At 47.7% G+C, this 25,265-nt stretch overlaps 1 protein-coding gene across 1 annotated transcript in view; it reads left to right on the forward strand.

Moving 5' to 3' along the window:
• Positions 1 to 25,265, forward strand: part of atp2c1 (ATPase secretory pathway Ca2+ transporting 1) — a 71,989-nt gene that overhangs the window by 6,857 nt on the left and 39,867 nt on the right. The window contains exons 2-10 of the mRNA XM_072460203.1: positions 1,399 to 1,500; positions 6,020 to 6,136; positions 6,232 to 6,321; positions 6,600 to 6,635; positions 14,042 to 14,103; positions 15,657 to 15,765; positions 15,876 to 16,025; positions 23,042 to 23,110; positions 23,200 to 23,275. Of these exons, the coding sequence (XP_072316304.1) occupies positions 1,399 to 1,500; positions 6,020 to 6,136; positions 6,232 to 6,321; positions 6,600 to 6,635; positions 14,042 to 14,103; positions 15,657 to 15,765; positions 15,876 to 16,025; positions 23,042 to 23,110; positions 23,200 to 23,275 (811 nt within the window). The remainder of the gene's footprint in view (positions 1 to 1,398; positions 1,501 to 6,019; positions 6,137 to 6,231; positions 6,322 to 6,599; positions 6,636 to 14,041; positions 14,104 to 15,656; positions 15,766 to 15,875; positions 16,026 to 23,041; positions 23,111 to 23,199; positions 23,276 to 25,265) is intronic.

Raw genomic sequence — 25,265 nt, forward strand, 5'->3', positions numbered from 1 at the left:
CAGACCCGTCCTCAGACCCGTCCTGTCCACGGACCCGTCCTCAGACCCGTCCTCAGACCCGTCCTGTCCACGGACCCGTCCACGGACCCGTCCACGGACCCGTCCTCGGACCCGTCCTCAGACCCGTCCTCAGACCCGTCCTGTCCACGGACCCGTCCTCAGACCCGTCCTCAGACCCGTCCTGTCCACGGACCCGTCCTCAGACCCGTCCTCAGACCCGTCCTCAGACCCGTCCTGTCCACGGACCCGTCCTCAGACCCGTACTCAGACCCGTCCTGTCCACGGACCCGTCCACGGACCCGTCCACGGACCCGTCCTCAGACCCGTCCTCAGACCCGTCCTCAGACCCGTCCTGTCCACGGACCCGTCCTCAGACCCGTCCTCAGACCCGTCCTGTCCACGGACCCGTCCTCAGACCCGTCCTCAGACCCGTCCTCAGACCCGTCCTGTCCACGGACCCGTCCTCAGACCCGTCCTCAGACCTGTCCACGGACCCGTCCTCAGACCCGTCCTCAGACCCGTCCTCAGACCCGTCCTCAGACCCGTCCTGTCCACGGACCCGTCCTCAGACCCGTCCTCAGACCCGTCCTGTCCTCGGACCCGTCCTCAGACCCGTCCTCAGACCCGTCCTCAGACCCGTCCTGTCCACGGACCCGTCCTCAGACCCGTCCTCAGACCCGTCCTCAGACCCGTCCTGTCCACGGACCTGTCCTCAGACCCGTCCTCAGACCCGTCCTCAGACCCGTCCTGTCCACGGACCCGTCCTCAGACCCGTCCTGTCCACGGACCCGTCCTCAGACCCGTCCTCAGACCCGTCCTGTCCACGGACCCGTCCTCAGACCCGTCCTCAGACCCGTCCTGTCTACGGACCCGTCCTCAGACCCGTCCTCAGACCCGTCCTCAGACCCGTCCTCAGACCCGTCCTCAGACCCGTCCTGTCCACGGACCCGTCCTCAGACCCGTCCTCAGACCCGTCCTGTCCACGGACCCGTCCTCAGACCCGTCCTCAGACCCGTCCTCAGACCCGTCCTCAGACCCGTCCTCAGACCCGTCCTGTCCACGGACCCGTCCTCAGACCCGTCCTCAGACCCGTCCTGTCCACGGACCCGTCCTCAGACCCGTCCTCAGACCCGTCCTCAGACCCGTCCTGTCCACGGACCTGTCCTCAGACCCGTCCTCAGACCCGTCCTCAGACCCGTCCTGTCCACGGACCCGTCCTCAGACCCGTCCTCAGACCTGTCCTCAGACCCGTCCCGTCCTCGGACCCGTCGTCGGAACGCTCCTCGGAACGCTCCTCGGAACGCTCCTCAGAATTCATCTGGGTCAAAAGTCTTCTTATCATGTGACTGTGTTCTTCTTCTGACAGAACCGACTGTAACCTTTGTCCTCTGTGTCCAGCTTTCCCACAGACGCTGCAGTGAAGATGAGAACATGGTCCCAGTGCTGAGCTCCAAGAAAGCCAGCGAACTTCTGGTGAACGAGGTGGTCTGTCTGCTCCAGGTAAGTAACTGAACTCCTGCTCTTCTCCTGATCCTGCTCTTCTCCACGTCTCACACACAAACGTCACGGACCCTTAAACCACGTCTCGCACACACAAACGTCACGGACCCTTAAACCACGTCTCGCACACACAAACGTCACGGACCCTTAAGCCACGTCTCACACACACAAACGTCACGGACCCTTAAGCCACTTCTCACACACACAAACGTCACGGACCCTTAAACCACATCTCACACACACAAACGTCACGGACCCTTAAACCACGTCTCACACACACAAACGTCACGGACCCTTAAGCCACGTCTCACACACACAAACGTCACGGACCCTTAAACCACGTCTCGCACACACAAACGTCACGGACCCTTAAACCACGTCTCGCACACACAAACGTCACGGACCCTTAAGCCACATCTCACACACACAAACGTCACGGACCCTTAAGCCACGTCTCACACACACAAACGTCACGGACCCTTAAGCCACTTCTCACACACACAAACGTCACGGACCCTTAAACCACATCTCACACACACAAACGTCACGGACCCTTAAGCCACGTCTCACACACACAAACGTCACGGACCCTTAAGCCACGTCTCACACACACAAACGTCACGGACCCTTAAGCCACGTCTCACACACACAAACGTCACGGACCCTTAAACCACATCTCACACACACAAACGTCACGGACCCTTAAGCCACGTCTCGCACACACAAACGTCACGGACCCTTAAACCACGTCTCACACACACACAAACGTCACGGACCCTTAAACCACGTCTCACACACAAACGTCACGGACCCTTAAACCACGTCTCACACACACAAACGTCACGGACGCCTAAACCACGTCTCACACACACAAACGTCACGGACCCTTAAGCCACGTCTCGCACACACAAACGTCACGGACCCTTAAGCCACGTCTCACACACACAAACGTCACGGACCCTTAAACCACGTCTCACACACAAACGTCACGGACGCCTAAACCACGTCTCACACACACAAACGTCACGGACCCTTAAACCACGTCTCACACACAAACGTCACGGACCCTTAAGCCACGTCTCACACACACAAACGTCACGGACCCTTAAACCACGTCTCACACACACACAAACGTCACGGACCCTTAAACCACGTCTCACACACAAACGTCACGGACGCCTAAACCACGTCTCACACACACAAACGTCACGGACCCTTAAACCACGTCTCACACACAAACGTCACGGACCCTTAAGCCACGTCTCACACACACAAACGTCACGGACCCTTAAACCACGTCTCACACACACACAAACGTCACGGACCCTTAAACCACGTCTCACACACACAAACGTCACGGACGCCTAAACCACGTCTCACACACACAAACGTCACGGACCCTTAAACCACATCTCACACACACAAACGTCACGGACCCTTAAACCACATCTCACACACACAAACGTCACGGACCCTTAAACCACGTCTCACACACACAAACGTCACGGACCCTTAAACCACATCTCACACACACAAACGTCACGGACCCTTAAACCACGTCTCACACACACACAAACGTCACGGACCCTTAAACAAACGTCTCACACACACACAAACGTCACGGACCCTTAAACCACGTCTCACACACACAAACGTCACGGACCCTTAAACCACATCTCACACACACAAACGTCACGGACCCTTAAACCACATCTCACACACACAAACGTCACGGACCCTTAAACCACGTCTCACACACACACAAACGTCACGGACCCTTAAACCACGTCTCACACACACACAAACGTCACGGACCCTTAAACCACGTCTCACACACAAACGTCACGGACCCTTAAACCACATCTCACACACACAAACGTCACGGACCCTTAAACCACATCTCACACACACAAACGTCACGGACCCTTAAACCACGTCTCACACACACAAACGTCACGGACCCTTAAACCACGTCTCACACACACACAAACGTCACGGACCCTTAAACCACGTCTCACACACACAAACGTCACGGACCCTTAAACCACATCTCACACACACAAACGTCACGGACCCTTAAACCACGTCTCACACACACAAACGTCACGGACCCTTAAACCACGTCTCACACACACACAAACGTCACGGACCCTTAAACCACGTCTCACACACAAACGTCACGGACGCCTAAACCACGTCTCACACACACAAACGTCACGGACCCTTAAGCCACGTCTCACACACACAAACGTCACGGACCCTTAAACCACGTCTCACACACACAAACGTCACGGACCCTTAAGCCACGTCTCACACACACAAACGTCACGGACCCTTAAGCCACGTCTCACACACAAACGTCACGGACCCTTAAGCCACGTCTCACACACACAAACGTCACGGACCCTTAAACCACGTCTCACACACACACAAACGTCACGGACCCTTAAACCACGTCTCACACACACACAAACGTCACGGACGCCTAAACCACGTCTCACACACACAAACGTCACGGACCCTTAAACCACATCTCACACACACAAACGTCACGGACCCTTAAACCACATCTCACACACACAAACGTCACGGACCCTTAAACCACGTCTCACACACAAACGTCACGGACCCTTAAACCACATCTCACACACACAAACGTCACGGACCCTTAAACCACATCTCACACACACAAACGTCACGGACCCTTAAACCACGTCTCACACACACACAAACGTCACGGACCCTTAAACCACGTCTCACACACACAAACGTCACGGACCCTTAAACCACATCTCACACACACAAACGTCACGGACCCTTAAACCACATCTCACACACACAAACGTCACGGACCCTTAAACCACGTCTCACACACACAAACGTCACGGACCCTTAAACCACGTCTCACACACACAAACGTCACGGACCCTTAAACCACGTCTCACACACACACAAACGTCACGGACCCTTAAACCACGTCTCACACACAAACGTCACGGACCCTTAAACCACATCTCACACACACAAACGTCACGGACCCTTAAACCACGTCTCACACACACACAAACGTCACGGACCCTTAAGCCACGTCTCACACACACAAACGTCACGGACCCTTAAACCACGTCTCACACACACAAACGTCACGGACCCTTAAACCACATCTCACACACACAAACGTCACGGACCCTTAAACCACATCTCACACACACAAACGTCACGGACCCTTAAACCACGTCTCACACACACAAACGTCACGGACCCTTAAACCACGTCTCACACACACACAAACGTCACGGACCCTTAAACCACGTCTCACACACAAACGTCACGGACGCCTAAACCACGTCTCACACACACAAACGTCACGGACCCTTAAGCCACGTCTCACACACACAAACGTCACGGACCCTTAAACCACGTCTCACACACACAAACGTCACGGACCCTTAAACCACGTCTCGCACACACAAACGTCACGGACCCTTAAACCACATCTCACACACACAAACGTCACGGACCCTTAAACCACGTCTCGCACACACAAACGTCACGGACCCTTAAACCACATCTCACACACACAAACGTCACGGACCCTTAAGCCACGTCTCACACACAAACGTCACGGACCCTTAAACCACGTCTCGCACACACAAACGTCACGGACCCTTAAACCACATCTCACACACACAAACGTCACGGACCCTTAAACCACGTCTCGCACACACAAACGTCACGGACCCTTAAACCACATCTCGCACACACAAACGTCACGGACCCTTAAACCACATCTCACACACACAAACGTCACGGACCCTTAAACCACGTCTCACACACACACAAACGTCACGGACCCTTAAGCCACGTCTCACACACACAAACGTCACGGACCCTTAAACCACGTCTCACACACACAAACGTCACGGACCCTTAAACCACGTCTCACACACACACAAACGTCACGGACCCTTAAACCACGTCTCACACACAAACGTCACGGACGCCTAAACCACGTCTCACACACACAAACGTCACGGACCCTTAAGCCACGTCTCACACACACAAACGTCACGGACCCTTAAACCACGTCTCACACACACAAACGTCACGGACCCTTAAACCACGTCTCGCACACACAAACGTCACGGACCCTTAAACCACATCTCACACACACAAACGTCACGGACCCTTAAACCACGTCTCGCACACACAAACGTCACGGACCCTTAAACCACATCTCACACACACAAACGTCACGGACCCTTAAGCCACGTCTCACACACAAACGTCACGGACCCTTAAACCACGTCTCGCACACACAAACGTCACGGACCCTTAAACCACATCTCACACACACAAACGTCACGGACCCTTAAACCACGTCTCGCACACACAAACGTCACGGACCCTTAAACCACATCTCACACACACAAACGTCACGGACCCTTAAGCCACGTCTCACACACAAACGTCACGGACCCTTTAGTGCAGTTTGTGGAGTTGAATGTGGTTGTTTCAGGCTGACTTGCAGCGAGGCCTGACTCAGGAGGAAGTGGCCCGCAGGAGGCGCTATCACGGCTGGAACGAGTTTGACATCAGTGAGGAGGAGCCACTATGGAGGAAGTACATTTCACAGGTGACAGTACGGCACATGAACCCGGTCAGAACCCGGTCAGAACTCGGTCAGAACCCGGTCAGAACTCTAAACTGGGTCTTTCTCTGGTCTTTCAGTTCAAAGACCCCCTGATCCTGCTGCTCTTGGCCTCGGCTGTGATCTCTATGTTGATGCATCAGTTTGACGACGCCCTCAGCATCACCGTGGTAACGAACCGTCTCTAAACTCTAATCCAGTCTTTACTCTGACAGAGCAGACTCTAAACTCTAATCCGTATTGGTGCACCACTTTTCATTGACATCCCTTATTTCTAAATAAATGTTGACATACAGAAGTGTACGTTTTCTATAACTCTAATATAACTCTAATAGAACTCTAATATAACTAATATAACTCTAATATAACTAATATAACTCTAATATAACTCTAATATAACTAATATAACTCTAATATAACTCTAATATAACTCTAATCCTCTCCTCAGGCCATCATCATCGTAGTGACTGTGGCCTTCGTTCAGGTCAGTTTTCTCTGTCACAACATAGTACTCTTCACTAGTAGTCATGTGACAATGTATTTCTTATGTACTTACAGGAGTATGGCAGTATTAGTACTTCACACGTGTTCTTGTGTACTTGCAGGAGTATGGCAGTATTAGTACTTCACACGTGTTCTTGTGTACTTGCAGGAGTATGGCAGTATTAGTACTTCACACGTGTTCTTGTGTACTTGCAAGAGTATGGCAGTATTAGTACTTCACACGTGTTCTTGTGTACTTGCAGGAGTATGGCAGTATTAGTACTTCACACGTGTTCTTGTGTACTTGCAGGAGTATGGCAGTATTAGTACTTCACACGTGTTCTTGTGTACTTGCAGGAGTATGGCAGTATTAGTACTTCACACGTGTTCTTGTGTACTTGCAGGAGTATGGCAGTATTAGTACTTCACACGTGTTCTTGTGTACTTGCAGGAGTATGGCAGTATTAGTACTTCACACGTGTTCTTGTGTACTTGCAGGAGTATGGCAGTATTAGTACTTCACACGTGTTCTTGTGTACTTGCAGGAGTATGGCAGTATTAGTACTTCACACGTGTTCTTGTGTACTTGCAGGAGTATGGCAGTATTAGTACTTCACACGTGTTCTTGTGTACTTGCAGGAGTATGGCAGTATTAGTACTTCACACGTGTTCTTGTGTACTTGCAGGAGTATGGCAGTATTAGTACTTCACACGTGTTCTTGTGTACTTGCAGGAGTATGGCAGTATTAGTACTTCACACGTGTTCTTGTGTACTTGCAGGAGTATGGCAGTATTAGTACTTCACACGTGTTCTTGTGTACTTGCAAGAGTATGGCAGTATTAGTACTTCACACGTGTTCTTGTGTACTTGCAGGAGTATGGCAGTATTAGTACTTCACACGTGTTCTTGTGTACTTGCAGGAGTATGGCAGTATTAGTACTTCACACGTGTTCTTGTGTACTTGCAGGAGTATGGCAGTATTAGTACTTCACACGTGTTCTTGTGTACTTGCAGGAGTATGGCAGTATTAGTACTTCACACGTGTTCTTGTGTACTTGCAGGAGTATGGCAGTATTAGTACTTCACACGTGTTCTTGTGTACTTGCAAGAGTATGGCAGTATTAGTACTTCACACGTGTTCTTGTGTACTTGCAGGAGTATGGCAGTATTAGTACTTCACACGTGTTCTTGTGTACTTGCAGGAGTATGGCAGTATTAGTACTTCACACGTGTTCTTGTGTACTTGCAGGAGTATGGCAGTATTAGTACTTCACACGTGTTCTTGTGTACTTGCAGGAGTATGGCAGTATTAGTACTTCACACGTGTTCTTGTGTACTTGCAGGAGTATGGCAGTATTAGTACTTCACACGTGTTCTTGTGTACTTGCAGGAGTATGGCAGTATTAGTACTTCACACGTGTTCTTGTGTACTTGCAGGAGTATGGCAGTATTAGTACTTCACACGTGTTCTTGTGTACTTGCAGGAGTATGGCAGTATTAGTACTTCACACGTGTTCTTGTGTACTTGCAGGAGTATGGCAGTATTAGTACTTCACACGTGTTCTTGTGTACTTGCAGGAGTATGGCAGTATTAGTACTTCACACGTGTTCTTGTGTACTTGCAGGAGTATGGCAGTATTAGTACTTCACACGTGTTCTTGTGTACTTGCAGGAGTATGGCAGTATTAGTACTTCACACGTGTTCTTGTGTACTTGCAGGAGTATGGCAGTATTAGTACTTCACACGTGTTCTTGTGTACTTGCAGGAGTATGGCAGTATTAGTACTTCACACGTGTTCTTGTGTACTTGCAGGAGTATGGCAGTATTAGTACTTCACACGTGTTCTTGTGTACTTGCAGGAGTATGGCAGTATTAGTACTTCACACGTGTTCTTGTGTACTTGCAGGAGTATGGCAGTATTAGTACTTCACACGTGTTCTTGTGTACTTGCAGGAGTATGGCAGTATTAGTACTTCACACGTGTTCTTGTGTACTTGCAGGAGTATGGCAGTATTAGTACTTCACACGTGTTCTTGTGTACTTGCAGGAGTATGGCAGTATTAGTACTTCACACGTGTTCTTGTGTACTTGCAGGAGTATGGCAGTATTAGTACTTCACACGTGTTCTTGTGTACTTGCAGGAGTATGGCAGTATTAGTACTTCACACGTGTTCTTGTGTACTTGCAGGAGTATGGCAGTATTAGTACTTCACACGTGTTCTTGTGTACTTGCAGGAGTATGGCAGTATTAGTACTTCACACGTGTTCTTGTGTACTTGCAGGAGTATGGCAGTATTAGTACTTCACACGTGTTCTTGTGTACTTGCAGGAGTATGGCAGTATTAGTACTTCACACGTGTTCTTGTGTACTTGCAGGAGTATGGCAGTATTAGTACTTCACACGTGTTCTTGTGTACTTGCAGGAGTATGGCAGTATTAGTACTTCACACGTGTTCTTGTGTACTTGCAGGAGTATGGCAGTATTAGTACTTCACACGTGTTCTTGTGTACTTGCAGGAGTATGGCAGTATTAGTACTTCACACGTGTTCTTGTGTACTTGCAGGAGTATGGCAGTATTAGTACTTCACACGTGTTCTTGTGTACTTGCAGGAGTATGGCAGTATTAGTACTTCACACGTGTTCTTGTGTACTTGCAGGAGTATGGCAGTATTAGTACTTCACACGTGTTCTTGTGTACTTGCAGGAGTATGGCAGTATTAGTACTTCACACGTGTTCTTGTGTACTTGCAGGAGTATGGCAGTATTAGTACTTCACACGTGTTCTTGTGTACTTGCAGGAGTATGGCAGTATTAGTACTTCACACGTGTTCTTGTGTACTTGCAGGAGTATGGCAGTATTAGTACTTCACACGTGTTCTTGTGTACTTGCAGGAGTATGGCAGTATTAGTACTTCACACGTGTTCTTGTGTACTTGCAGGAGTATGGCAGTATTAGTACTTCACACGTGTTCTTGTGTACTTGCAGGAGTATGGCAGTATTAGTACTTCACACGTGTTCTTGTGTACTTGCAGGAGTATGGCAGTATTAGTACTTCACACGTGTTCTTGTGTACTTGCAGGAGTATGGCAGTATTAGTACTTCACACGTGTTCTTGTGTACTTGCAGGAGTATGGCAGTATTAGTACTTCACACGTGTTCTTGTGTACTTGCAGGAGTATGGCAGTATTAGTACTTCACACGTGTTCTTGTGTACTTGCAGGAGTATGGCAGTATTAGTACTTCACACGTGTTCTTGTGTACTTGCAGGAGTATGGCAGTATTAGTACTTCACACGTGTTCTTGTGTACTTGCAGGAGTATGGCAGTATTAGTACTTCACACGTGTTCTTGTGTACTTGCAGGAGTATGGCAGTATTAGTACTTCACACGTGTTCTTGTGTACTTGCAGGAGTATGGCAGTATTAGTACTTCACACGTGTTCTTGTGTACTTGCAGGAGTATGGCAGTATTAGTACTTCACACGTGTTCTTGTGTACTTGCAGGAGTATGGCAGTATTAGTACTTCACACGTGTTCTTGTGTACTTGCAGGAGTATGGCAGTATTAGTACTTCACACGTGTTCTTGTGTACTTGCAGGAGTATGGCAGTATTAGTACTTCACACGTGTTCTTGTGTACTTGCAGGAGTATGGCAGTATTAGTACTTCACACGTGTTCTTGTGTACTTGCAGGAGTATGGCAGTATTAGTACTTCACACGTGTTCTTGTGTACTTGCAGGAGTATGGCAGTATTAGTACTTCACACGTGTTCTTGTGTACTTGCAGGAGTATGGCAGTATTAGTACTTCACACGTGTTCTTGTGTACTTGCAGGAGTATGGCAGTATTAGTACTTCACACGTGTTCTTGTGTACTTGCAGGAGTATGGCAGTATTAGTACTTCACACGTGTTCTTGTGTACTTGCAGGAGTATGGCAGTATTAGTACTTCACACGTGTTCTTGTGTACTTGCAGGAGTATGGCAGTATTAGTACTTCACACGTGTTCTTGTGTACTTGCAGGAGTATGGCAGTATTAGTACTTCACACGTGTTCTTGTGTACTTGCAGGAGTATGGCAGTATTAGTACTTCACACGTGTTCTTGTGTACTTGCAGGAGTATGGCAGTATTAGTACTTCACACGTGTTCTTGTGTACTTGCAGGAGTATGGCAGTATTAGTACTTCACACGTGTTCTTGTGTACTTGCAGGAGTATGGCAGTATTAGTACTTCACACGTGTTCTTGTGTACTTGCAGGAGTATGGCAGTATTAGTACTTCACACGTGTTCTTGTGTACTTGCAGGAGTATGGCAGTATTAGTACTTCACACGTGTTCTTGTGTACTTGCAGGAGTATGGCAGTATTAGTACTTCACACGTGTTCTTGTGTACTTGCAGGAGTATGGCAGTATTAGTACTTCACACGTGTTCTTGTGTACTTGCAGGAGTATGGCAGTATTAGTACTTCACACGTGTTCTTGTGTACTTGCAGGAGTATGGCAGTATTAGTACTTCACACGTGTTCTTGTGTACTTGCAGGAGTATGGCAGTATTAGTACTTCACACGTGTTCTTGTGTACTTGCAGGAGTATGGCAGTATTAGTACTTCACACGTGTTCTTGTGTACTTGCAGGAGTATGGCAGTATTAGTACTTCACACGTGTTCTTGTGTACTTGCAGGAGTATGGCAGTATTAGTACTTCACACGTGTTCTTGTGTACTTGCAGGAGTATGGCAGTATTAGTACTTCACACGTGTTCTTGTGTACTTGCAGGAGTATGGCAGTATTAGTACTTCACACGTGTTCTTGTGTACTTGCAGGAGTATGGCAGTATTAGTACTTCACACGTGTTCTTGTGTACTTGCAGGAGTATGGCAGTATTAGTACTTCACACGTGTTCTTGTGTACTTGCAGGAGTATGGCAGTATTAGTACTTCACACGTGTTCTTGTGTACTTGCAGGAGTATGGCAGTATTAGTACTTCACACGTGTTCTTGTGTACTTGCAGGAGTATGGCAGTATTAGTACTTCACACGTGTTCTTGTGTACTTGCAGGAGTATGGCAGTATTAGTACTTCACACGTGTTCTTGTGTACTTGCAGGAGTATGGCAGTATTAGTACTTCACACGTGTTCTTGTGTACTTGCAGGAGTATGGCAGTATTAGTACTTCACACGTGTTCTTGTGTACTTGCAGGAGTATGGCAGTATTAGTACTTCACACGTGTTCTTGTGTACTTGCAGGAGTATGGCAGTATTAGTACTTCACACGTGTTCTTGTGTACTTGCAGGAGTATGGCAGTATTAGTACTTCACACGTGTTCTTGTGTACTTGCAGGAGTATGGCAGTATTAGTACTTCACACGTGTTCTTGTGTACTTGCAGGAGTATGGCAGTATTAGTACTTCACACGTGTTCTTGTGTACTTGCAGGAGTATGGCAGTATTAGTACTTCACACGTGTTCTTGTGTACTTGCAGGAGTATGGCAGTATTAGTACTTCACACGTGTTCTTGTGTACTTGCAGGAGTATGGCAGTATTAGTACTTCACACGTGTTCTTGTGTACTTGCAGGAGTATGGCAGTATTAGTACTTCACACGTGTTCTTGTGTACTTGCAGGAGTATGGCAGTATTAGTACTTCACACGTGTTCTTGTGTACTTGCAGGAGTATGGCAGTATTAGTACTTCACACGTGTTCTTGTGTACTTGCAGGAGTATGGCAGTATTAGTACTTCACACGTGTTCTTGTGTACTTGCAGGAGTATGGCAGTATTAGTACTTCACACGTGTTCTTGTGTACTTGCAGGAGTATGGCAGTATTAGTACTTCACACGTGTTCTTGTGTACTTGCAGGAGTATGGCAGTATTAGTACTTCACACGTGTTCTTGTGTACTTGCAGGAGTATGGCAGTATTAGTACTTCACACGTGTTCTTGTGTACTTGCAGGAGTATGGCAGTATTAGTACTTCACACGTGTTCTTGTGTACTTGCAGGAGTATGGCAGTATTAGTACTTCACACGTGTTCTTGTGTACTTGCAGGAGTATGGCAGTATTAGTACTTCACACGTGTTCTTGTGTACTTGCAGGAGTATGGCAGTATTAGTACTTCACACGTGTTCTTGTGTACTTGCAGGAGTATGGCAGTATTAGTACTTCACACGTGTTCTTGTGTACTTGCAGGAGTATGGCAGTATTAGTACTTCACACGTGTTCTTGTGTACTTGCAGGAGTATGGCAGTATTAGTACTTCACACGTGTTCTTGTGTACTTGCAGGAGTATGGCAGTATTAGTACTTCACACGTGTTCTTGTGTACTTGCAGGAGTATGGCAGTATTAGTACTTCACACGTGTTCTTGTGTACTTGCAGGAGTATGGCAGTATTAGTACTTCACACGTGTTCTTGTGTACTTGCAGGAGTATGGCAGTATTAGTACTTCACACGTGTTCTTGTGTACTTGCAGGAGTATGGCAGTATTAGTACTTCACACGTGTTCTTGTGTACTTGCAGGAGTATGGCAGTATTAGTACTTCACACGTGTTCTTGTGTACTTGCAGGAGTATGGCAGTATTAGTACTTCACACGTGTTCTTGTGTACTTGCAGGAGTATGGCAGTATTAGTACTTCACACGTGTTCTTGTGTACTTGCAGGAGTATGGCAGTATTAGTACTTCACACGTGTTCTTGTGTACTTGCAGGAGTATGGCAGTATTAGTACTTCACACGTGTTCTTGTGTACTTGCAGGAGTATGGCAGTATTAGTACTTCACACGTGTTCTTGTGTACTTGCAGGAGTATGGCAGTATTAGTACTTCACACGTGTTCTTGTGTACTTGCAGGAGTATGGCAGTATTAGTACTTCACACGTGTTCTTGTGTACTTGCAGGAGTATGGCAGTATTAGTACTTCACACGTGTTCTTGTGTACTTGCAGGAGTATGGCAGTATTAGTACTTCACACGTGTTCTTGTGTACTTGCAGGAGTATGGCAGTATTAGTACTTCACACGTGTTCTTGTGTACTTGCAGGAGTATGGCAGTATTAGTACTTCACACGTGTTCTTGTGTACTTGCAGGAGTATGGCAGTATTAGTACTTCACACGTGTTCTTGTGTACTTGCAGGAGTATGGCAGTATTAGTACTTCACACGTGTTCTTGTGTACTTGCAGGAGTATGGCAGTATTAGTACTTCACACGTGTTCTTGTGTACTTGCAGGAGTATGGCAGTATTAGTACTTCACACGTGTTCTTGTGTACTTGCAGGAGTATGGCAGTATTAGTACTTCACACGTGTTCTTGTGTACTTGCAGGAGTATGGCAGTATTAGTACTTCACACGTGTTCTTGTGTACTTGCAGGAGTATGGCAGTATTAGTACTTCACACGTGTTCTTGTGTACTTGCAGGAGTATCGCTCAGAGAAGTCGCTGGAGGAGCTCGGGAAACTGGTGCCTCCAGAATGTCACTGGTGAGAGGTCAAAGGTCATGTTTGTACAGTGGTTAACACCTGTGCCTCACAGCGAGAAGGTTCTGGGTTTGAGTCCTGGGCGCTGCTCTGTGATTGGTTGAACTCAGACACTGAACACATTTACAGTGTGTTAACAGTAAATGTGTCAGTGTAACCAGCACCTCTAAATCCGAGGTCATGGTTCTCAACCGGAAAAAGGTGTCTTGTTCTCTCCAGGTGGGTGGGGTGTCCTTGTCCTCTCCAGGTGGGTGGGGGGTCCTTGTTCTCTCCAGGTGGGTGGGGGGTCCTTGTCCTCTCCAGGTGGGTGGGGGGTCCTTGTTCTCTCCAGGTGGGTGGGGGGTCCTTGTCCTCTCCAGGTGGGTGGGGGGTCCTTGTTCTCTCCAGGTGGGTGGGGGGTCCTTGTTCTCTCCAGGTGGGTGGGGGGTCCTTGTTCTCTCCAGGTGGGTGGGGGGTCCTTGTTCTCTCCAGGTGGGTGGGGGGTCCTTGTCCTCTCCAGGTGGGTGGGGGGTCCTTGTTCTCTCCAGGTGGGTGGGGGGTCCTTGTTCTCTCCAGGTGGGTGGGGGGTCCTTGTTCTCTCCAGGTGGGTGGGGGGTCCTTGTTCTCTCCAGGTGGGTGGGGGGTCCTTGTTCTCTCCAGGTGGGTGGGGGGTCCTTGTTCTCTCCAGGTGGGTGGGGGGTCTTTGTTCTCTCCAGGTGGGTGGGGGGTCCTTGTTCTCTCTCCAGGTGGGTGGGGGGGTCCTTGTTCTCTCCAGGTGGGTGGGGGGTCCTTGTTCTCTCCAGGTGGGTGGGGGGGTCCTTGTTCTCTCCAGGTGGGTGGGGGGGTCCTTGTTCTCTCCAGGTGGGTGGGGGGTCCTTGTTCTCTCCAGGTGGGTGGGGGGGTCCTTGTTCTCTCCAGGTGGGTGGGGGGTCCTTGTTCTCTCCAGGTGGGTGGGGGGGTCCTTGTTCTCTCCAGCTGGGTGGGGGGGTCCTTGTTCTCTCCAGCTGGGTGGGGGGTCCTTGTTCTCTCCAGGTGGGTGGGGGGTCCTTGTTCTCTCCGGGTGGGTGGGGGGTCCTTGTTCTCTCCGGGTGGGTGGGGGGTCCTTGTTCTCTCTGGGTGGGTGGGGGGTCCTTGTTCTCTCCGGGTGGGTGGGGTAGTGGAGGAGTCCAAAGACAAAGCTCTGGATTTGTCGGTCTCTACGTCCTGACCTCACTCATCATGAGCTTTGGGTAATGACCGTAATGACCACGGGGGGAGCTCGGAGTAGAGCCGCTGCTCCTCCAGCTGAGGTGGCTCGGGCATCTGTTCTGGAGCCTCCTGGGCTCCTCCCTGGGGAGGTGTACCGGGCATGTCCCACAGGGAAGAGGCCCCGGGGAAGACCCAGGACACGCTGGAGGGAATATGTCTCTCTCTGGCCTGGGAACGCCTCGGGATCCCCCCGGAGGAGATGGAGGAAGTGTCTGGGGAGAAGGAAGTCTGGGAGTCCCTGCTTAGACTGCTGCCCCCGCGACCCGGGCCCGGATACGCGGAAGGAAAATGGATGGATGGATAACAGTATATGTGTTGTTCCTGCTCAGTGTGAGAGAGGGCGCTCTGGAGCAGCATTTGGCTCGAGACCTTGTTCCTGGAGACACCGTGTGTTTGTCGGTCGGAGAGAGAGTCCCGGCCGACCTGAGGCTCTTCGAGGTAAAGTCACTTAGACTTCTACATTTGTGATCACCTGTCTGACCTTTAGGCGTCTGACCTTTAGGCGTCTGACTTGCCTGACCTTTACTCGTCTGACCTCCGACCTTTAGGCGTCTGACCTGTCTGTGGACGAGTCGTCTCTCACTGGTGAAACGTCTCCCTGCTCTAAGAGCTCGGCCCCTGGAGCCTCAAATGGAGACATCTCATCCAGACAGAACATCGCCTTCATGGGAACGTTAGTGCGCTGCGGGAAGGCCAAGGTAATGTTCCAGAGACGAGCTGTAATACTGTGTTCTAGAGAGAAGCTTTAATGTTCCAGAGACGAGCTTTAATACAGTGTTCTAGAGAAAAGCTTTAATGTTCCAGAGACGAGCTTTAATACTGTGTTCTAGAGAAAAGCTTTAATGTTCCAGAGACGAGCTTTAATACAGTGTTCTAGAGAAAAGCTTTAATGTTCCAGAGACGAGCTTTAATACTGTGTTCTAGAGAAAAGCTTTAATGTTCCAGAGACGAGCTTTAATACAGTGTTCTAGAGAAAAGCTTTAATGTTCCAGAGACGAGCTTTAATACTGTGTTCTAGAGAAAAGCTTTAATGTTCCAGAGAAGAGCTTTAATACAGTGTTCTAGAGAGAAGCTTTAATGTTCCAGAGACAAGCTTTAATACAGTGTTCTAGAGAGAAGCTTTAATGTTCCAGAGACGAGCTTCAATACTGTGTTCTAGAGGTGAGGCTTTAATGTTCCAGAGACGAGCTTTAATACTGTGTTCTAGAGAGAAGCTTTAATGTTCCAGAGACGAGCTTTAATACTGTGTTCTAGAGAAAAGCTTTAATGTTCCAGAGACGAGCTTTAATACAGTGTTCTAGAGAAAAGCTTTAATGTTCCAGAGACGAGCTTTAATACTGTGTTCTAGAGAAAAGCTTTAATGTTCCAGAGACGAGCTTTAATACTGTGTTCTAGAGAAAAGCTTTAATGTTCCAGAGACGAGCTTTAATACTGTGTTCTAGAGAGAAGCTTTAATGTTCCAGAGACGAGCTTCAATACTGTGTTCTAGAGGTGAGGCTTTAATGTTCCAGAGACGAGCTTTAATACTGTGTTCTAGAGAGAAGCTTTAATGTTCCAGAGACGAGCTTTAATACAGTGTTCTAGAGAAAAGCTTTAATGTTCCAGAGACGAGCTTTAATACTGTGTTCTAGAGAAAAGCTTTAATGTTCCAGAGACGAGCTTTAATACAGTGTTCTAAAGAAAAGCTTTAATGTTCCAGAGACGAGCTTTAATACAGTGTTCTAGAGAGAAGCTTTAATGTTCCAGAGACGAGCTTTAATACTGTGTTCTAGAGAGAAGCTTTAATGTTCCAGAGACGAGCTTTAATACTGTGTTCGAGAGAAAAGCTTTAATGTTCCAGAGACGAGCTTTAATACTGTGTTCTAGAGAAAAGCTTTAATGTTCCAGAGACGAGCTTTAATACTGTGTTCTAGAGAAAAGCTTTAATGTTCCAGAGACGAGCTTTAATACTGTGTTCTAGAGAAAAGCTTTAATGTTCCAGAGACGAGCTTTAATACTGTGTTCTAGAGAAAAGCTTTAATGTTCCAGAGACGAGCTTTAATACAGTGTTCTAGAGAGAAGCTTTAATGTTCCAGAGACGAGCTTTAATACTGTGTTCTAGAGAAAAGCTTTAATGTTCCAGAGACGAGCTTTAATACAGTGTTCTAGAGAGAAGCTTTAATGTTCCAGAGACGAGCTTTAATACTGTGTTCGAGAGAAAAGCTTTAATGTTCCAGAGACGAGCTTTAATACTGTGTTCTAGAGAAAAGCTTTAATGTTCCAGAGACGAGCTTTAATACAGTGTTCTAGAGAGAAGCTTTAATGTTCCAGAGACGAGCTTTAATACTGTGTTCGAGAGAAAAGCTTTAATGTTCCAGAGACGAGCTTTAATACTGTGTTCTAGAGAAAAGCTTTAATGTTCCAGAGACGAGCTTTAATACTGTGTTCTAGAGAGAAGCTTTAATGTTCCAGAGACGAGCTTTAATACTGTGTTCTAGAGAAAAGCTTTAATGTTCCAGAGACGAGCTTTAATACTGTGTTCTAGAGAAAAGCTTTAATGTTCCAGAGACGAGCTTTAATACTGTGTTCTAGAGAGAAGCTTTAATGTTCCAGAGACGAGCTTTAATACTGTGTTCTAGAGAAAAGCTTTAATGTTCCAGAGACAAGCTTTAATACAGTGTTCTAGAGAGAAGCTTTAATGTTCCAGAGACGAGCTTTAATACTGTGTTCTAGAGAGAAGCTTTAATGTTCCAGAGACGAGCTTTAATACTGTGTTCTAGAGAGAAGCTTTAATGTTCCAGAGACGAGCTTTAATACTGTGTTCTAGAGAGAAGCTTTAATGTTCCAGAGACGAGCTTTAATACTGTGTTCTAGAGAAAAGCTTTAATGTTCCAGAGACGAGCTTTAATACAGTGTTCTAGAGAAAAGCTTTAATGTTCCAGAGACGAGCTTTAATACTGTGTTCTAGAGAAAAGCTTTAATGTTCCAGAGACGAGCTTTAATACTGTGTTCTAGAGAAAAGCTTTAATGTTCCAGAGACGAGCTTTAATACTGTGTTCTAGAGAGAAGCTTTAATGTTCCAGAGACGAGCTTTAATACTGTGTTCTAGAGAAAAGCTTTAATGTTCCAGAGACGAGCTTTAATACTGTGTTCTAGAGAGAAGCTTTAATGTTCCAGAGACGAGCTTTAATACTGTGTTCTAGAGAAAAGCTTTAATGTTCCAGAGACGAGCTTTAATACTGTGTTCTAGAGAGAAGCTTTAATGTTCCAGAGACGAGCTTTAATACTGTGTTCTAGAGAAAAGCTTTAATGTTCCAGAGACAAGCTTTAATACAGTGTTCTAGAGAGAAGCTTTAATGTTCCAGAGACGAGCTTTAATACTGTGTTCTAGAGAGAAGCTTTAATGTTCCAGAGACGAGCTTTAATACTGTGTTCTAGAGAGAAGCTTTAATGTTCCAGAGACGAGCTTTAATACTGTGTTCTAGAGAGAAGCTTTAATGTTCCAGAGACGAGCTTTAATACTGTGTTCTAGAGAAAAGCTTTAATGTTCCAGAGACGAGCTTTAATACAGTGTTCTAGAGAAAAGCTTTAATGTTCCAGAGACGAGCTTTAATACTGTGTTCTAGAGAAAAGCTTTAATGTTCCAGAGACGAGCTTTAATACTGTGTTCTAGAGAAAAGCTTTAATGTTCCAGAGACGAGCTTTAATACTGTGTTCTAGAGAGAAGCTTTAATGTTCCAGAGACGAGCTTTAATACTGTGTTCTAGAGAAAAGCTTTAATGTTCCAGAGACGAGCTTTAATACTGTGTTCTAGAGAAAAGCTTTAATGTTCCAGAGACGAGCTTTAATACTGTGTTCTAGAGAAAAGCTTTAATGTTCCAGAGACGAGCTTTAATACTGTGTTCTAGAGAAAAGCTTTAATGTTCCAGAGACGAGCTTTAATACAGTGTTCTAGAGGTGAGGCTTTAATGTTCCAGAGACAAGCTTTAATACAGTGTTCTAGAGAGAAGCTTTAATGTTCCAGAGACGAGCTTTAATACTGTGTTCTAGAGAGAAGCTTTAATGTTCCAGAGACGAGCTTTAATACTGTGTTCTAGAGAGAAGCTTTAATGTTCCAGAGACGAGCTTTAATACTGTGTTCTAGAGAGAAGCTTTAATGTTCCAGAGACGAGCTTTAATACTGTGTTCTAGAGAAAAGCTTTAATGTTCCAGAGACGAGCTCCAATACAGTGTTCTAGAGAAAAGCTTTAATGTTCCAGAGACGAGCTTTAATACTGTGTTCTAGAGAGAAGCTTTAATGTTCCGGAGACGAGCTTTAATACAGTGTTCTAGAGAAAAGCTTTAATGTTCCAGAGACTAGCTTTAATACAGTGTTCTAGAGAGAAGCTTTAATGTTCCAGAGACGAGCTTTAATACTGTGTTCTAGAGAAAAGCTTTAATGTTCCAGAGACGAGCTTTAATACAGTGTTCTAGAGAAAAGCTTTAATGTTCCAGAGACGAGCTTTAATACTGTGTTCTAGAGAAAAGCTTTAATGTTCCAGAGACGAGCTTTAATACAGTGTTCTAGAGAAAAGCTTTAATGTTCCAGAGACGAGCTTTAATACTGTGTTCTAGAGAAAAGCTTTAATGTTCCAGAGACGAGCTTTAATACAGTGTTCTAGAGGTGAGGCTTTAATGTTCCAGAGACGAGCTTTAATACAGTGTTCTAGAGAGAAGCTTTAATGTTCCAGAGACGAGCTTTAATACTGTGTTCTAGAGAGAAGCTTTAATGTTCCAGAGACGAGCTTTAATACAGTGTTCTAGAGAAAAGCTTTAATGTTCCAGAGACGAGCTTTAATACTGTGTTCTAGAGAGAAGCTTTAATGTTCCAGAGACGAGCTTTAATACAGTGTTCTAGAGAAAAGCTTTAATGTTCCAGAGACGAGCTTTAATACTGTGTTCTAGAGAAAAGCTTTAATGTTCCAGAGACGAGCTTTAATACTGTGTTCTAGAGAGAAGCTTTAATGTTCCAGAGACGAGCTTTAATACAGTGTTCTAGAGAGAAGCTTTAATGTTCCAGAGACGAGCTTTAATACTGTGTTCTAGAGAAAAGCTTTAATGTTCCAGAGACGAGCTTTAATACTGTGTTCTAGAGAGAAGCTTTAATGTTCCAGAGACGAGCTTTAATACAGTGTTCTAGAGAAAAGCTTTAATGTTCCAGAGACGAGCTTTAATACTGTGTTCTAGAGAGAAGCTTTAATGTTCCAGAGACGAGCTTTAATACAGTGTTCTAGAGAGAAGCTTTAATGTTCCAGAGACGAGCTTTAATACTGTGTTCTAGAGAGAAGCTTTAATGTTCCAGAGACGAGCTTTAATACTGTGTTCTAGAGAGAAGCTTTAATGTTCCAGAGACGAGCTTTAATACAGTGTTCTAGAGAAAAGCTTTAATGTTCCAGAGACGAGCTTTAATACTGTGTTCTAGAGAGAAGCTTTAATGTTCCAGAGACGAGCTTTAATACTGTGTTCTAGAGAGAAGCTTTAATGTTCCAGAGACGAGCTTTAATACTGTGTTCTAGAGAGAAGCTTTAATGTTCCAGAGACGAGCTTTAATACAGTGTTCTAGAGAAAAGCTTTAATGTTCCAGAGACGAGCTTCAATACTGTGTTCTAGAGGTGAGGCTTTAATGTTCCAGAGACGAGCTTTAATACAGTGTTCTAGAGAAAAGCTTTAATGTTCCAGAGACGAGCTTTAATACTGTGTTCTAGAGAGAAGCTTTAATGTTCCAGAGACGAGCTTTAATACAGTGTTCTAGAGAAAAGCTTTAATGTTCCAGAGACGAGCTGTAATACTGTGTTCTAGAGAAAAGCTTTAATGTTCCAGAGACGAGCTTTAATACAGTGTTCTAGAGAGAAGCTTTAATGTTCCAGAGACGAGCTTTAATACAGTGTTCTAGAGAAAAGCTTTAATGTTCCAGAGACGAGCTTTAATACTGTGTTCTAGAGAAAAGCTTTAATGTTCCAGAGACGAGCTTTAATACTGTGTTCTAGAGAGAAGCTTTAATGTTCCAGAGACAAGCTTTAATACTGTGTTCTAGAGGTGAGGCTTTAATGTTCCAGAGACGAGCTTTAATACTGTGTTCTAGAGAGAAGCTTTAATGTTCCAGAGACGAGCTTTAATACTGTGTTCTAGAGAAAAGCTTTAATGTTCCAGAGACGAGCTTTAATACTGTGTTCTAGAGAAAAGCTTTAATGTTCCAGAGACGAGCTTTAATACTGTGTTCTAGAGAGAAGCTTTAATGTTCCAGAGACGAGCTTTAATACTGTGTTCTAGAGAAAAGCTTTAATGTTCCAGAGACGAGCTTTAATACTGTGTTCTAGAGAAAAGCTTTAATGTTCCAGAGACGAGCTTTAATACTGTGTTCTAGAGAAGAGCTTTAATGTTCCAGAGACGAGCTTTAATACTGTGTTCTAGAGAAAAGCTTTAATGTTCCAGAGACGAGCTTTAATACTGTGTTCTAGAGAAGAGCTTTAATGTTCCAGAGACGAGCTTTAATACTGTGTTCTAGAGAAAAGCTTTAATGTTCCAGAGACGAGCTTTAATACAGTGTTCTAGAGAAAAGCTTTAATGTTCCAGAGACGAGCTTTAATACTGTGTTCTAGAGTGAGGCTTTAATGGTGTGTGTGTGTCTGGTGTGTGTGTGTCTGGTGTGTGTGTGTCTGGTGTGTGTGTGTCTGGTGTGTGTGTGTCTGGTGTGTGTGTGTCTGGTGTGTGTGTGTGTGTGTGTGTGTCTGGTGTGTGTGTGTCTGGTGTGTGTGTGTCTGGTGTGTGTGTGTCTGGTGTGTCTGTGTCTCGTGTGTCTGTGTCTGGTGTGTGTGTATCTGGTGTGTGTGTGTCTGGTGTGTGTGTGTCTGGTGTGTGTGTGTCTGGTGTGTGTGTGTCTGGTGTGTGTGTGTGTCTGGTGTGTGTGTGTCTGGTGTGTGTGTGTCTGGTGTGTCTGTGTCTCGTGTGTCTGTGTCTGGTGTGTGTGTGTCTGGTGTGTGTGTGTCTGGTGTGTGTGTGTCTGGTGTGTCTGTGTCTCGTGTGTCTGTGTCTGGTGTGTGTGTGTCTGGTGTGTGTGTGTCTGGTGTGTGTGTGTCTGGTGTGTGTGTGTCTGGTGTGTGTGTGTCTGGTGTGTGTGTCTGGTGTGTCTGTGTCTGGTGTGTGTGTGTCTGGTGTGTGTGTGTCTGGTGTGTGTGTGTCTGGTGTGTGTGTGTCTGGTGTGTGTGTGTCTGGTGTGTGTGTGTCTGGTGTGTGTGTGTCTGGTGTGTGTGTGTCTGGTGTGTGTGTGTCTGGTGTGTGTGTGTCTGGTGTGTGTGTGTCTGGTGTGTGTGTGTCTGGTGTGTGTGTGTCTGGTGTGTGTGTGTCTGGTGTGTGTGTGTCTGGTGTGTGTGTGTCTGGTGTGTCTGTGTCTGGTGTGTGTGTGTCTGGTGTGTGTGTGTCTGGTGTGTGTGTGTCTGGTGTGTGTGTGTCTGGTGTGTGTGTGTCTGGTGTGTCTGTGTCTGGTGTGTGTGTGTCTGGTGTGTGTGTGTCTGGTGTGTGTGTGTCTGGTGTGTGTGTGTCTGGTGTGTCTGTGTCTGGTGTGTGTGTGTCTGGTGTGTGTGTGTCTGGTGTGTGTGTGTCTGGTGTGTGTGTGTCTGGTGTGTGTGTGTCTGGTGTGTGTGTGTCTTGTGTGGTGTGTCTGGTGTGTGTGTGTCTTGTGTGTGTCTGTCATGTGCAGGGCATCGTGATCGGCACAGGAGAGAACTCAGAGTTTGGAGAAGTGTTTAAGATGATGCAGGCGGAAGAGGTAAGACCTGAGCACTCAAAACTCATGACCTCTGACCCTGTGACCTCTGACCCTGTGACCTCTGACCTCTGACCCTGTGCTGTGTCCAGGCTCCTAAGACTCCTCTGCAGAAGAGCATGGACCTTCTGGGGAAGCAGCTGTCGCTCTACTCCTTCGGCATAATTGGTCAGTGTTTAACTCCTCAGAGTGTCCTCTAGGGGTCTCTCTCGCGTCTCGTCTGTTGCAGGGGTCTCTCTCGCGTCTCGTCTGTTGCAGGGGTCTCTCTCGCGTCTCGTCTGTTGCAGGGGTCTCTCTCGCGTCTCGTCTGTTGCAGGGGTCTCTCTCGCGTCTCGTCTGTTGCAGGGGTCTCTCTCGCGTCTCGTCTGTTGCAGGGGTCTCTCTCGCGTCTCGTCTGTTGCAGGGGTCTCTCTCGCGTCTCGTCTGTTGCAGGGGTCTCTCTCGCGTCTCGTCTGTTGCAGGGGTCTCTCTCGCGTCTCGTCTGTTGCAGGGGTCTCTCTCGCGTCTCGTCTGTTGCAGGGGTCTCTCTCGCGTCTCGTCTGTTGCAGGGGTCTCTCTTGCGTCTCGTCTGTTGCAGGGGTCTCTCTCGCGTCTCGTCTGTTGCAGGCGTCTCTCTCGCGTCTCGTCTGTTGCAGGGGTCTCTCTCGCGTCTCGTCTGTTGCAGGGGTCTCTCTCGCGTCTCGTCTGTTGCAGGGGTCTCTCTCGCGTCTCGTCTGTTGCAGGGGTCTCTCTCGCGTCTCGTCTGTTGCAGGGGTCTCTCTCGCGTCTCGTCTGTTGCAGGGGTCTCTCTCGCGTCTCGTCTGTTGCAGGGGTCTCTCTCGCGTCTCGTCTGTTGCAGGGGTCTCTCTCGCGTCTCGTCTGTTGCAGGGGTCTCTCTCGCGTCTCGTCTGTTGCAGGGGTCTCTCTCGCGTCTCGTCTGTTGCAGGGGTCTCTCTCGCGTCTCGTCTGTTGCAGGCGTCTCTCTCGCGTCTCGTCTGTTGCAGGGGTCTCTCTCGCGTCTCGTCTGTTGCAGGGGTCTCTCTCGCGTCTCGTCTGTTGCAGGGGTCTCTCTCGCGTCTGTTGCAGGGGTCTCTCTCGCGTCTCGTCTGTTGCAGGGGTCTCTCTCGCGTCTCGTCTGTTGCAGGGGTCTCTCTCGCGTCTGTTGCAGGGGTCTCTCTCGCGTCTCGTCTGTTGCAGGGGTCTCTCTCGCGTCTCGTCTGTTGCAGGGGTCTCTCTCGCGTCTCGTCTGTTGCAGGGGTCTCTCTCGCGTCTCGTCTGTTGCAGGGGTCTCTCTCGCGTCTCGTCTGTTGCAGGGGTCTCTCTCGCGTCTCGTCTGTTGCAGGGGTCTCTCTCGCGTCTCGTCTGTTGCAGGGGTCTCTCTCGCGTCTCGTCTGTTGCAGGGGTCTCTCTCGCGTCTCGTCTGTTGCAGGGGTCTCTCTCGCGTCTCGTCTGTTGCAGGGGTCTCTCTCGCGTCTCGTCTGTTGCAGGGGTCTCTCTCGCGTCTCGTCTGTTGCAGGGGTCTCTCTCGCGTCTCGTCTGTTGCAGGGGTCTCTCTCGCGTCTCGTCTGTTGCAGGGGTCTCTCTCGCGTCTCGTCTGTTGCAGGGGTCTCTCTCGCGTCTCGTCTGTTGCAGGGGTCTCTCTCGCGTCTCGTCTGTTGCAGGGGTCTCTCTCGCGTCTCGTCTGTTGCAGGGGTCTCTCTCGCGTCTCGTCTGTTGCAGGGGTCTCTCTCGCGTCTCGTCTGTTGCAGGGGTCTCTCTCGCGTCTCGTCTGTTGCAGGGGTCTCTCTCGCGTCTCGTCTGTTGCAGGGGTCTCTCTCGCGTCTCGTCTGTTGCAGGGGTCTCTCTCGCGTCTCGTCTGTTGCAGGGGTCTCTCTCGCGTCTCGTCTGTTGCAGGGGTCTCTCTCGCGTCTCGTCTGTTGCAGGGGTCTCTCTCGCGTCTCGTCTGTTGCAGGGGTCTCTCTCGCGTCTCGTCTGTTGCAGGGGTCTCTCTCGCGTCTCGTCTGTTGCAGGGGTCTCTCTCGCGTCTCGTCTGTTGCAGGGGTCTCTCTCGCGTCTCGTCTGTTGCAGGGGTCTCTCTCGCGTCTCGTCTGTTGCAGGGGTCTCTCTCGCGTCTCGTCTGTTGCAGGGGTCTCTCTCGCGTCTCGTCTGTTGCAGGGGTCTCTCTCGCGTCTCGTCTGTT

Source organism: Eucyclogobius newberryi, unplaced genomic scaffold, assembly GCF_026437365.1.
Source record: "Eucyclogobius newberryi isolate DKJ021-1_F unplaced genomic scaffold, fEucNew1.0.hap1 SCAF_3, whole genome shotgun sequence".
NCBI lineage: Eukaryota > Metazoa > Chordata > Actinopteri > Gobiiformes > Gobiidae > Eucyclogobius > Eucyclogobius newberryi.